Source organism: Lissotriton vulgaris, chromosome 5, assembly GCF_964263255.1.
Source record: "Lissotriton vulgaris chromosome 5, aLisVul1.2, whole genome shotgun sequence".
NCBI classification, from domain to species: Eukaryota; Metazoa; Chordata; class Amphibia; order Caudata; family Salamandridae; genus Lissotriton; species Lissotriton vulgaris.
In genome coordinates this window covers 401,487,278-401,501,750 of record NC_141693.1, presented here as the reverse complement: position 1 = coordinate 401,501,750, position 14,473 = coordinate 401,487,278, and the positions used below count along the sequence as shown (strand labels likewise).

General features: G+C 46.1%; 1 protein-coding gene across 1 annotated transcript in view; it reads right to left on the bottom strand.

Moving 5' to 3' along the window:
* The window catches only part of LOC147710960 (uncharacterized), a 217,021-nt gene that overhangs the window by 52,681 nt on the left and 149,867 nt on the right, over window positions 1-14,473 (bottom strand). The window contains exon 4 of the mRNA XM_086921746.1: window positions 914-984. Within this exon, the coding sequence (XP_086777872.1) occupies window positions 914-984 (71 nt within the window). The remainder of the gene's footprint in view (window positions 1-913; window positions 985-14,473) is intronic.

The following is a 14,473-nucleotide window of genomic DNA, read 5'->3' as shown; positions in this document are numbered from 1 at the left end:
GACCCAATCATTTTCAGTTGGATTTTTGGCTTTACAAAGCTCTCTAGCAGCTCATTATCCTCCAACTATGATGGTTCCCGAGGATAGTCCATCAAGCCCTGCATGACATCAGTATATGTCCCTTGACCAGCAAAAGGATTCTTCAACCAATTACTTCTAGATACAAGACCTTCGTGTTTCTGTTCTGCTCATGACTTTTGATTGAGCAGCTTCTCAGTAATCCAGTTGCTTTCTTATTGAGTATCTGGGCATCTGAGGTATGACTCTATAATCTAAGCTTTGTTGAGCTTCTCGCCAATACCGACCTGGGCACAGAGTGAATGGCTTGTGGCAACAATTAAAGTACGTTTAAAAAATCAAGCCTGCAACAACACAAGTATGCACCCAGGCGTTTCCTGCTCAGTGCCCTTCACATACAGAGAGTATTAAGTTCCAGAAAACAAATGTTATCAATAGAAGTTAAAGTTGCATTCATAGAATAAACATTTATGAAAATAATGTCTTCCACAACTTTACAATCGATCTGAAACCTTGAAATTTGACAACCATAGTATTGAAGGAAAAACAGAACTAGGCCATCGGGCAAACTAAACTTGTTATTCACGAATTGAGATTTAAATGACTTGAGCTGATCAGGGATCACATTGCTTAAATGTATGATTCCAGAGATAGTTTTTCATATTAGCTTGATAAGAATGTCCCACGTTTTTAGAAAACATGTTGGATTGTTGGTAATTTTATTAAAATGCAAGAATCACAATATTAATTGGGTGTATGCATATATTTAGGATTTGCTGTGATTGTAATTTGCAATGTAATAAGCCACGACATGAATTAAAGCCACCCTCAGTGGAAAAAGGGGGATGTGGAGTGTTATAAATACATTTATCTATTGTGCATTGATATTCCTTACCGGCTCTTAAAGCATCGATCACTATATCAGCAGCCACTTCTGGTGGAGAACAAACAAGTACTCCAGAGACTCTGAAAATAATAACAACAAAAATATGTGTGAAATATAGATCTTGGTTTGAGATTTAGGTACACATTCTCTGTATTAAGACAAGAAGCTAAACAATTTGCTTGAAAATGTCAAACTCTGTCCCAGAGGTCAAAAAGTGGTGACTATTTCACTGCATCCGAACAAGAGAAGTGTAGTATTTTTCTTTTAATGTCTTCTTTCCCTCTGCTGGGAGGCAAACCTTCCACATACCCTTTGGCAGCATCTGTACAATGTTGGGGCAAAGCCAAACAGGACATCAGTTCTAAAAGCGGACTATGCAGTCCCAATGCCCATACACACAAGCGACTTTAACATATGTCTCCAGAATTGCAGCTTACTAACAAAGTAAGAATTTATCCCCAAAAAAACTGAGACCTTGACTTTCTCTCGTGTGTGCAAAATGCCATATCACATGTGAGATGTTTATAGGTTAACAATGGCTGCAAATAAAAGGTTGAGATGTACAAGTTCATCAAACTATATACTAAATTTAAGATATTCATAACAGGAGCCTTGAGAAAGCACAAGCAGTGTAAATACTGTTCATAATTTAAGTTGTGACAGTAAATCAACAAGCAACAAGCAGAAGAAAAGTTTATTGTTTCAGTTTATTAAAACCATAACAATACATGTTATAAAATCAAGTGCTACAAATAAAACTCTTAGTGTTTATCTACATTCTGTAAATCAAGTTAATGAATGAAATAAAAGATTCGAAGAATTGATTGAGATTTGCTGCTGAACCTTTTCTAAAACACTGGTACACCAAAAACCATGTTTCAAACATAGAACGTCATGCCCCCAGATAGTATCTGCTCTGGGAAGTGCAATCATAATTTTAACTATCGATTAAGCATGTGTGCACTGCTTATTGTAGCATTTTTTTTTAAATAACAAGGACATTACCACTAACAAGATGCTAATGGCACAAAACACGCTTATTTTTCCACCCTCGTTAAACTACAGCATTAGCAAGAAGCATTGCCAATGCCAATAGGTCTGGCTTGACAGGCATTAATGCATTTTGTGTCCATTAACTCATTACTTCATGCAACCTCTGACACAACCACAATACAAACAAACACAAACTCAACAAAAGTTGTGAGATAAAAAGTACACAAGTTGAATAAAGAAAACATGCAACTGTCTAATGAGGGTGGGCACATGCTTGCAAAGAACAAAACTAAACATATCAGCGGGTGCCCAACTTGCAGAGGTATAGTAAATAGTGTAGTGTTTTAAAGTTCCACCATGGTGGCCACATTTAGATCCAATGTATTGGCCATGTTGGAAAGGTAAAACAATGACACGCTATGGGCCAAAGCATTCCATAATGGTCTGTCTCCTGGTTTAGAGGAAATGATCACCTGGGATGCAAAACACTGAAGATTAAATGAGTGGCAATCAAGCAACCCATTAGTACTGGCTGGAAAGCTGCAGTATCCTTTTAAAAAAGCGTTCAAATAAAGAGAAGCAAACAAATGAAAAGGGAAATATAAAAAGAGAAAAAATGAAAACGTAAAAACTGGCCAACCAGCGCGGACACTGAAGAGTAATCATTTTCAGAATGATGTACACAAGTGATTTAAAAATTGAGTCATTCACATATCAAGAGAACGAAGGACTGATGTGACCTGAACCATTACCCCATGAAGCAAGTGGTCAAGGCTGGATCCTGAGCATGAATGGCACACTCACACAGACCAACCACATAAAAGAGCTGACTCAAAGGCCCTCTGTCCTCTATAATATATACATTTATATATATATATATATATATACACACACATTTATATATATATATATATATATATATATATATACACACACACACACATACACACACACACACATACACACACACATATATATATATATATATATATGCACACACACATACATTTTTTCCTTAATGACACCTTAGTTTTAGGGTGCATATGGGTATAGGTTTCCTGGTGCTCCCGGGATAGTGGCACGCACATTTTTGTGGAGGTTCTGAAAGCCCCCCAATATATATATCATCCTATCTGGCGGTAGGATGAGATAACTGTTCCCTGCGGTTACTTGTATGCAGCTGCCTCATAATAACAAGCAGTTACAATGCAATGGTCTCGTCTTTGTTAAAGTTAGAGCTATTGGCATTGCTCATGACATTATTTTTGTTTTTAAAACATAAATAAATGGCATTGTCATTTACAATGCCAATAGTTTAATCTCTCGCAAATACGAGACCTATTGCATTTGCACCCACACACACAGAGCCACACGCACCCACACACACACAGAACCACAGAGCCACACGCACCCACCCACACGCACAGAGCCACACACACACACAGAGCCACACACACACACACACACACAGAGCCACACACACACAGAGCCACACACACACACAGAGCCACTCACACACATACAGAGCCACACACACACAGACAGAGCCACACACAGACAGAGCCATACACACACACGCACACACACAGACAGAGCCACACACACACACAGAGCCACACACACAGAGCCACACAGAGCCCGACACACACAGAGCCCAACACACACACAGAGCCCAACACACACACACAGCCCAATACACACACACACACACACAGAGCCCAACACACACACAGAGCCCAACACACGCACAGAGCCCAACACGCACACACACAGCCATACACACACACACAGAGCCACACACACAGAGCCACACACACACACAGAGCCACACATACACACACACACACACACCCTCACCCCGGGGAGTCTCCTTATTTACAAATGGGTTATTCGAGGCCCCCATCAACTCTCAGAACACCTGTTGCTTCCCTCAGTCTAGGTCAGCCACACGCCCATCTCTGCCCAGTAACGCCCCAGGGAACAGAGGCAAGAAAAAGCGATCACAAGCAGGGAACAGAGGCAAGAACAAGCAACAACATACGTAACAGGGGGTGTCTCCATGGGAGGTTACAAAATGAGACAAGGCGGTACTAGTGAGGGACTACTAAGCCTTTTGACCAATGAACAGCCACAGTTTACAGTAGACAATGACACAAGCCAATGAAAAATGTCGGCGGAGAGTGGTCGGAGCATCAAGTCCCTACTTCAATACAGCATGCCTTGCAGACAGCGCATGCGCTGCCCTGGCTCAACCTAAAAACACATCTTTTAGCATTATTTGTATATGGGTCAAACCAGAATATTGTATCAGTTTCTTGGCCAGAGTACATACTAGCATGTGGCTGATTGTTTTAGCCTTATATAACGTTTACATGATCTTTGTAAGTGGCATGGCATAATTCTTTCCCTGAATTGTAGGCAGACCTTTTTTAGGGAGGGGGGGGGGTTCTCTCTCATGAGAAGCTTTTGAAAAACATAGGGTCAATAGTGCATTTAGAAGCAAAAGGTTTCCATAAATTTGGTAAAAAGCCAAAGACTTTGAAAGGGTTTGTGTGCCTTCACATGTGAAGAATTACCTTTGTTGTGCCTGGGTTAGCATTATGTCATCATGACATAATAGCCCCCTTTTGCCATAAATGACATACAGTATGCCAGTGTCAGAATGTTGTCATTAATGCCACATACCATGGGTGACCCTTATGTCAAAAATTACCTGTAATATGTCAGGGACTGTATTTTGTCAAAGTTGTCCTCCTCCTATATGTTATGGTTTCCCTCTCTAATGCCAAGAATTACTTTCAAGGAGCTAATACTAGCATTTTGCCACATGTCCCTGTTATGCAAATATTTCCTCAAGAATGCCAGTACCAGAATTCTCCCACTGGTGTCCATATTCCAAGAATGACCTCTGGCATGCCAGTACCAGTATTTTACCACTGCTGCTCATTTTGCAAAAGTTACCGCCAGTATGCCAGTGTCATTATTTTGTCACAGATGACTGTCATGTTAATAATTGCCTCCAGAATGCCAGCTGTAGTATTTGCCAGTGTGCCTCTATAAGCCAAGAATTGCCTTCCCTAAGCCACGGACAATGGCAGAGTTAAAAGCATAACACCATGTTCTCACTCACTCTCATTTACATTCATTCACTCACACTCATTCTCAATTACGTACATTCTGTCATTCATTCTCACACACTCATTCACACTCTCTCACTCATACTTATTCTGAATCATACTTACTCACACTTATTTGCACTCACTTTTAATCACCCTCATTGTCACTCAATCTCACATGCTCTTATGCACTCAATTTCAATTTTAAAGCTTTATTCGATTTTCACCTATTAAAAAATCATAAAAGCAATTCATACAAAAAGTATCACTTTACAAATACACATCATAAATAATTTAAAAAGGTATTAAATCAATTGGGGTGATTAATCGAATGATCGTTAATTCATAATGAATTCCGTTGTTTCAAAACACTTTTTAAAAACATCGACATAGTCCTAATGCACAGAGGAGTTCCTAGTTGTTGCAGATTCAAATAAGCTGGCATACATTGCCGCCATGCCCCACCTCTCAAATATTGTTTCAACCATCTATCACGCTCTTTCTTATACAATTTACATAATAGTACTAGATGGAAGGCGGACTGGATGGATACATTGTCATATGGGCAGGGAGCCAGAGTTCTATTCCAGTCCTTTTTAGCCGGGTATGAAACTAAGTGGTGAAAAATATTGAACCTGAATCTAGTCAGGATAAAGCGTTCAAACCCCAGAGTCACAATGGTTAAGTATGATTGTATTTTATAAGTAGTCAACAACGGCTGGTGTTCGAGCACAGATCCCTTGCTGACTTCACTCCCAAGCCTTAAAATATTGAAATGCTCCATACATAGTTTTTTTAAGGCTTTCTTTGGGGTTTTCCCAATTAGTTCAGGCTTGTAGTACCATTCTGGCCTTTCAATGTCCATAAGAACATTCCTCACGTACTCAAGCCATTTGATACTTTTTACATTGTCAAGGGCCATAACGTCGTTAATTACTTCTCGATTTAGGCCCAATTCTGGCGTCGCCCATATTCTCCTCCAGAGCAAAATTGGCTGGATTTTGATCAGGTCTGTCAGATATTCCATACCTAGTTCCATGTGACAGTTGTAGACTGATGTGCTTTTCGGAAGGGACAGGAGGTATCGAAAAAAATTATTCTCGATAATTTGGAGCGCTGAAACTTCCTGATAACCCCAAATCCCTGCTCTGTAGAGAGCAATACTTCTACACTTAGCCACATATATTTTGAGCATTATTTCTGGTTGTTTTTTGCCCAATTTACTAGCAAAATGCTTAACAGCCACAACCGAGCGTTTAAAGACTAAAGATCTATTTTTCACCTCGGGGCCCCAAGCCCCTGTTGCCTCGATTGTAACTCCTAGGTATGGGAATGTTTTTGTTGCTTGTAATTGAAGACCTGCCACACTAAGTTGCTTACATCTGGCTCCACCTTTGCCAGATCCCATCACAAAGGACTTTTTAGCATTAAGTTTGAGGCCCCTAACCTCCATGTAATCTACGTATTTATTTAATGCTTTTTTGGCACCAACCTTCGTTCTTGCCATCAACACGGCGTCATCTGCATACAAAAGGGAGATGATCTGCCGGTTTCCAACCTTTGGGGAATCAATGCTGCTGGCACCCAATTCCTTCTCCAAGCTGTTAGTATATAATGAGAAAAGGAATGGGGCCAGCACACATCCCTGCCTCACCCCCTTCTGTATACGGAAAGACCTAGTGCATTCCCCCCCCAGCCCGAACCTTACTCTAGCGGTAGTGTTTGAGTATAATTGTCTCAAAAAGAGAACAATAGCTGGGTCCACTTTCATCTCCTCTAATGTTTCCCATAATTTATTGTGTATTACGCAATCAAACGCCGAAGAAAGGTCGACGAAAATTGCGTAAAAACATCCCTCTTTTGCTCTAGTGTATTTCCCCTGTACAAAATTTAAAACTTGCTCCACTGTGCCCATCCCTGGCCGAAATCCGTATTGTACTGGGGTCAGAATGTTCTTTTCTTCTGCCCAATCCTGTAGTTTAGTCAAAACCACTCTGCCTGCAATTTTCACTAGTGAGTCTAGGAGTGATATCGGTCTGGAATTTGATGGGCTTTCCCTATCACCCTTTTTATGTATTGGGATTATTAGTGATTCTGCCCATGTTTTAACAAAACCTTTTGCACAGCAAGCCCCCATTACTCGTAAACAGACGGGTGCCCAGAGGTCTGTATTCATTTTGTAGAGATCACTTGGGATCCCATCTGGTCCCTGGGCTTTATTATTCTGAGTGGAATTTATGGCCATCACAACCTCCTCTAAATTAAACTCTATCGGGATAGGGCAGTGGTTACTCTCTAATTGAGGCTCATCTTGGGAGTTAGAATATACATTCGAGAAAAAGTCCACCCATGAGTTTTCATCAATGGCAATCTCCATTCTAGCTGCCACTTTGTTGTTAATAAATGGTGAGTTAACTACCTGCCAGAATAATTTTTGATCTCTACTCTCCGCCGCATTCACTAAATCTTGCCATGCTTTTTCCTTTATAGCCTTCTTTCTTTGGTCCCTTGCTAAGTTATATGCCTTTCTAAGTGTTCTAATCATGGCATGGTCCCTTCTTGTTTCTTTTAAGGCCATTTTAAGGGCTTTATATGTCTTGTCTTATTAGGCTGGGGTGCTGTTTACAGTTACCGAATGGGCGGGAATTGGGGTGACCCCATTTTGGGGGATGAATTCGGGGCTTCATCATGGCTTCGGGATAGAAATAACTCAAGTTACGGGGGGAGACGCTCCCTTTCTTTCTTCCCGAAAACCAGTCAGAAATATGGGTGACAACTCTGCGATCCCTGAAATTTATTATAATCACATCACCCTCTATATCTTTTGGTCTCAGACCCACCCAGTCATATCGTCTAACCGACACTATGTCCCCATTTAAATGTGGTGGGAGTGGTCTATTAACCTGCAGCCAGTGTATCACCTTATTTTTTAAACTGGCATCTGGCTCTATGCTACCCGCTGGTACCCTGGGGACCCCAGTCAGAATAATGACATAATTCAATGACTCTAGGGGTAGGTCGACATTTCCCTTGTACTTTGTTTTAACCCGATTCTGTGGTGGTGCGTTTGTTCTCCTCACGTCTGTGACTACGGGAGCCTTCATGGGAATAGTCTTAGTTTTTCCCTCCTGTGGTGCTTGTGTGTCCACTGAACTCGGGGTTTTACTATTATGCGAGAGAGATCTTTTAGGGTGATCCTTAGTTTGGGTCAAGATTTTCTGTGCAGGTTGTGTCTCCAAGTGACCGGTATCCTTAGAGTTATTTCATACCGGGGCTTCATTAGATGTCTGCGCTACTAAGATCCGGTCCATAGTTTTTCCCAACCGTTTGACCCTTTCTAACAGTGGGAGCATAAAAGATCTAAGTAGGCGTTCAATGTCCTCAATAATCCCTACATGCGTCTGTCCTTCTGGGGGAAAACTCACATCCACTTGTGGTTTACTTGGTGCCTCTATCACAGCGACCTTGTTGATTTTATCAGGGGGGTTCTTTGTTAGTAATGGTGTCTTTATACTTATAGACTTTTTTCTACCCCCTGCATTCCTCCTTTTTTTCCTTGGTGGTGAGTGGCACGCTTCATGACTTCTCTTTTTCTGAACCTTCCCTTTAGGTGGATTATCTATTTGTGATGAATGTGCCTCCCCTTGTGCCCCCTCCTCCAAGGACGAAATAACTACAGGGGAAGGATGACTTGTACCAGGCGGCAAGTCATGATCCAGGACTATTGGGGAGTTCAAGTCAATTAAGCAGTCAGGTCCCGGTAATGACTGGATAGTGTTGTAGACTCCTTGATAATAGCATAGGGAGGACCTTTTTTATAAATCAGGGGTATATCATTACAATTGATTAAGTCTGTGTCTGACTCTCCCAATGTTGTTATACTATTATTTGACGGAGGGCAAGGTGCCTCAATTCTTGCTGGTGCTAGAGGTTTCTGCTTTAGGAGTTGGATAGAGAGGCGGCGCTCAGCTCTCCTTTCTGCCAACTCTATCTCTCTATCTAAATCCCTCTGTGCCCGTGCAAAGTACTTATCTAGGGGTCCCAGTATACTGACCCCGATAGTCGAAGGTAATGAGGAGTTCAACTCATCTGCTGACATACTGCAGTCCCTGTGTGATAATATTAGTATAATGGAGGATACGTAGAAGTCGTGCAGTGTCTCAACACTCCTGGGGCACCTTTGTATGTAAAAAGGGTATCCGGCAACTCACAATGCTGGGCATGAAGATCAGTTACCTGGAGATGAATGATGATCCGGCGTTGGAGGGTGGGCCCAGCCCAGCCGCGTCCGGCCACAGACGGCCCGCCCTTTGCCCGGGCTTCGCCCGGCGTCCCGCGAGACGGGGCTGACGCTCAATTTCAGCGCCTCCTGGCGCCAAACGATTGCGGGGTGTGCCGCTAGGGCTGCTGGGGCATGTAGTTCTTTCCAGGCCGCCCACGCTCCACTCGGCGGCCCTACTCCGTAATCTAAAAGGAGTTAGGCGGCGGGAGGCGGGCAGGCGATTTCCCCCAGGCGCTGCACTTTCTCGCAATTATCTCCCGGCTGGCTCCACTGGCAGACCGCAGATTACACAGTCACTTTTTGGATTTGCTCCCCCCGCTCGTCGGCGCTGACGCTCAATTTCAGCGCCTCCTGGCGCCAAACGATTGTGGGGTGTGCCGCTAGGGCTGCTGGGGCATGTAGTTCTTTCCAGGCCGCCCACGCTCCACTTGGCGGCCCTACTCCGTGATCTAAAAGGAGTTAGGCGGCGCGTTTCTGTGTTTTGGATTCAATTTGGGCTGCCGAAACGCCGCTTACGGACGCTGTTGACCCATGCAGGTTGTGGCTTATACAAAGCTAGAGTGCTCCACCATTGTGTGACACTCACAGCGTCTTCGTTCCATTAGCGGCAGGCGAGGGGATGTGCAGGCACAGTTGTTACGGCTGCCAATAAAGTTTTTCGCTATGGGAGCGCCATTGGCCTTCTCATTGGCCAAGGATCCACCAACCACATGGCAGTTCCGTTTAAATACCTGTGCCGCTTTACTGACGGCTTCCGCACTGATGACGGCAAGAGCCAGAATTGCGTCTGCGGATACTTCCTAGCCGACACACAACCCGAGCGTGCACCAGACCTTGGGAGTACCATGAACTCCTTGTTTTTGTTGTGTTACAAGCGGTTTCCACCACCGCTCTCCGGTTGCACCCGCCGTGAGTTCGGCTGGCCCCAGGTGGGATACTGTGTTTTGGATTCAATTTGGGCTGCCGAAACGCCGCTTACGGACGCTGTTGACCCATGCAGGTTGTGGCTTATACAAAGCTAGAGTGCTCCACCATTGTGTGACACTCACAGCGTCTTCGTTCCATTAGCGACAGGCGAGGGGATGTGCAGGCACAGTTGTTACGGCTGCCAATAAAGTTTTTCGCTATGGGAGCGCCATTGGCCTTCTCATTGGCCAAGGATCCACCAACCACATGGCAGTTCCGTTTAAATAACTGTGCCGCTTTACTGACAGCTTCCGCACTGATGACGGCAAGAGACAGAAACGCGTCTGCGGATACTTCCTAGCCGACACACAACCCGAGCGTGCACCGGACCTTGGGAGTACCATGAACTCCTTGTTTTTGTTGTGTTACAAGCGGTTTACACCACCGCTTTCCGGTTGCACCCGCCGCGAGTTCGGCTGGCCCCAGGTGGGATACTGTGTTTTGGATTCAATTTGGGCTGCCGAAACGCCGCTTACGGACGCTGTTGACCCATGCAGGTTGTGGCTTATACAAAGCTAGAGTGCTCCACCATTGTGTGACACTCACAGCGTCTTCGTTCCATTAGCGGCAGGCGAGGGGATGTGCAGGCACAGTTGTTACGGCTGCCAATAAAGTTTTTCGCTATGGGAGCGCCATTGGCCTTCTCATTGGCCAAGGATCCACCAACCACATGGCAGTTCCGTTTAAATAACTGTGCCGCTTTACTGACGGTTTCCGCACTGATGACGACAAGAGCCATAAAAGCGTCTGCGGATACTTCCTAGCCGACACACAACCCGAGCGTGCACCGGACCTTGGGAGTACCATGAACTCCTTGTTTTTGTTGTGTTATAAGCGGTTTCCACCACCGTTTTCCGGTTGCACCCGCCGCAAGTTCGGCTGGCCCCAGGTGGGATACTGTGTTTTGGATTCAATTTGGGCTGCCGAAACGCCGCTTACGGACGCTGTTGACCCGTGCAGGTTGTGGCTTATACAAAGCTAGAGTGCTCCACCATTGTGTGACACTCACAGCGTCTTCGTTCCATTAGCGGCAGGCGAGGGGATGTGCAGGCACAGTTGTTACGGCTGCAAATAAAGTTTATCGCTATGGGAGCGCCATTGGCCTTCTCATTGGCCAAGGATCCACCAACCACATGGCAGTTCCGTTTACATAACTGTGCCGCTTTACTGACGGCTTCCGCACTAATGACGGCAAGAGCCAGAAACGCGTCTGCGGATACTTCCTAGCCGACACACAACCCGAGCGTGCACCGGACCTTGGGAGTACCATGAACTCCTTGTTTTTGTTGTGTTACAAGCGGTTTCCACCACCGCTTTCCGGTTGCACCCGCCGCGAGTTCGGCTGGTCCCAGGTGGGATACTGTGTTTTGGATTCAATTTGGGCTGCCGAAACGCCGCTTACGGACGCTGTTGACCCATGCAGGTTGTGGCTTATACAAAGCTAGAGTGCTCCACCATTGTGTGACACTCACAGCGTCTTCGTTCCATTAGCGACAGGCGAGGGGATGTGCAGGCACAGTTGTTACGGCTGCCAATAAAGTTTTTCGCTATGGGAGCGCCATTGGCCTTCTCATTGGCCAAGGATCCACCAACCACATGGCAGTTCCGTTTAAATAACTGTGCCGCTTTACTGACAGCTTCCGCACTGATGACGGCAAGAGACAGAAACGCGTCTGCGGATACTTCCTAGCCGACACACAACCCGAGCGTGCACCGGACCTTGGGAGTACCATGAACTCCTTGTTTTTGTTGTGTTACAAGCGGTTTACACCACCGCTTTCCGGTTGCACCCGCCGCGAGTTCGGCTGGCCCCAGGTGGGATACGGTGTTTTGGATTCAATTTGGGCTGCCGAAACGCCGCTTACGGACGCTGTTGACCCATGCAGGTTGTGGCTTATACAAAGCTAGAGTGCTCCACCATTGTGTGACACTCACAGCGTCTTCGTTCCATTAGCGGCAGGCGAGGGGATGTGCAGGCACAGTTGTTACGGCTGCCAATAAAGTTTTTCGCTATGGGAGCGCCATTGGCCTTCTCATTGGCCAAGGATCCACCAACCACATGGCAGTTCCGTTTAAATAACTGTGCCGCTTTACTGACAGCTTCCGCACTGATGACGGCAAGAGACAGAAACGCGTCTGCGGATACTTCCTAGCCGACACACAACCCGAGCGTGCACCGGACCTTGGGAGTACCATGAACTCCTTGTTTTTGTTGTGTTACAAGCGGTTTACACCACCGCTTTCCGGTTGCACCCGCCGCGAGTTCGGCTGGCCCCAGGTGGGATACTGTGTTTTGGATTCAATTTGGGCTGCCGAAACGCCGCTTACGGACGCTGTTGACCCATGCAGGTTGTGGCTTATACAAAGCTAGAGTGCTCCACCATTGTGTGACACTCACAGCGTCTTCGTTCCATTAGCGGCAGGCGAGGGGATGTGCAGGCACAGTTGTTACGGCTGCCAATAAAGTTTTTCGCTATGGGAGCGCCATTGGCCTTCTCATTGGCCAAGGATCCACCAACCACATGGCAGTTCCGTTTAAATAACTGTGCCGCTTTACTGACGGCTTCCGCACTGATGACGGCAAGAGCCAGAAAGGCGTCTGCGGATACTTCCTAGCCGACACACAACCCGAGCGTGCACCGGACCTTGGGAGTACCATGAACTCCTTGTTTTTGTTGTGTTACAAGCGGTTTCCACCACCGCTTTCCGGTTGCACCCGCCGCGAGTTCGGCTGGCCCCAGGTGGGATACTGTGTTTTGGATTCAATTTGGGCTGCCGAAACGCCGCTTACGGACGCTGTTGACCCATGCAGGTTGTGGCTTATACAAAGCTAGAGTGCTCCACCATTGTGTGACACTCACAGCGTCTTCGTTCCATTAGCGGCAGGCGAGGGGATGTGCAGGCACAGTTGTTACGGCTGCCAATAAAGTTTTTCGCTATGGGAGCGCCATTGGCCTTCTCATTGGCCAAGGATCCACCAACCACATGGCAGTTCCGTTTAAATAACTGTGCCGCTTTACTGACGGCTTCAGCACTGATGACGGCAAGAGCCAGAAACGCGTCTGCGGATACTTCCTAGCCGACACACAACCCGAGCGTGCACCGGACCGTGGGAGTACCATGAACTCCTTGTTTTTGTTGTGTTACAAGTGGTTTCCACCACCGCTTTCCGGGTGCACCCGCCGCGAGTTCGGCTGGCCCCAGGTGGGATGCTGTGTTTTGGATTCAATTTGGGCTGCCGAAACGCCGCTTACGGACGCTGTTGACCCATGCAGGTTGTGGCTTATACAAAGCTAGAGTGCTCCACCATTGTGTGACACTCACAGCGTCTTCGTTCCATTAGCGGCAGGCGAGGGGATGTGCAGGCACAGTTGTTACGGCTGCCAATAAAGTTTTTCGCTATGGGAGCGCCATTGGCCTTCTCATTGGCCAAGGATCCACCAACCACATGGCAGTTCCGTTTAAATAACTGTGCCGCTTTACTGACGGCTTCCGCACTGATGACGGCAAGAGCCAGAAACGCGTCTGCGGATACTTCCTAGCCGACACACAACCCGAGCGTGCACCGGACCTTGGGAGTACCATGAACTCCTTGTTTTTGTTGTGTTACAAGCGGTTTCCACCACCGCTTTCCGGTTGCACCCGCCGCGAGTTCGGCTGGCCCCAGGTGGGATACTGTGTTTTGGATTCAATTTGGGCTACCGAAACGCCGCTTACGAACGCTGTTGACCCATGCAGGTTATGGCTTATACAAAGCTAGAGTGCTCCACCATTGTGTGACACTCACAGCGTCTTAGTTCCATTAGCGGCAGGCGAGGGGATGTGCAGGCACAGTTGTTACGGCTGCCAATAAAGTTTTTCGCTATGGGAGCGCCATTGGCCTTCTCATTGGCCAAGGATCCACCAACCACATGGCAGTTCCGTTTAAATAACTGTGCCGCTTTACTGACGGCTTCCGCACTGATGACGGCAAGAGCCAGAAACGCGTCTGCGGATACTTCCTAGCCGACACACAACCCGAGCGTGCACCGGACCTTGGGAGTACCATGAACTCCTTGTTTTTGTCCAATCTTTGCCATCATTTGTTAAAAATACAGGTGATTTTCTTAAAATCATTAATGATATCACCTGGGACAGGAACTACTTACTTATGAGTATGGCTGTGAGTAGTCTGTACACGTGTATTCCACAAGATCTGGGCATTGACGCCTG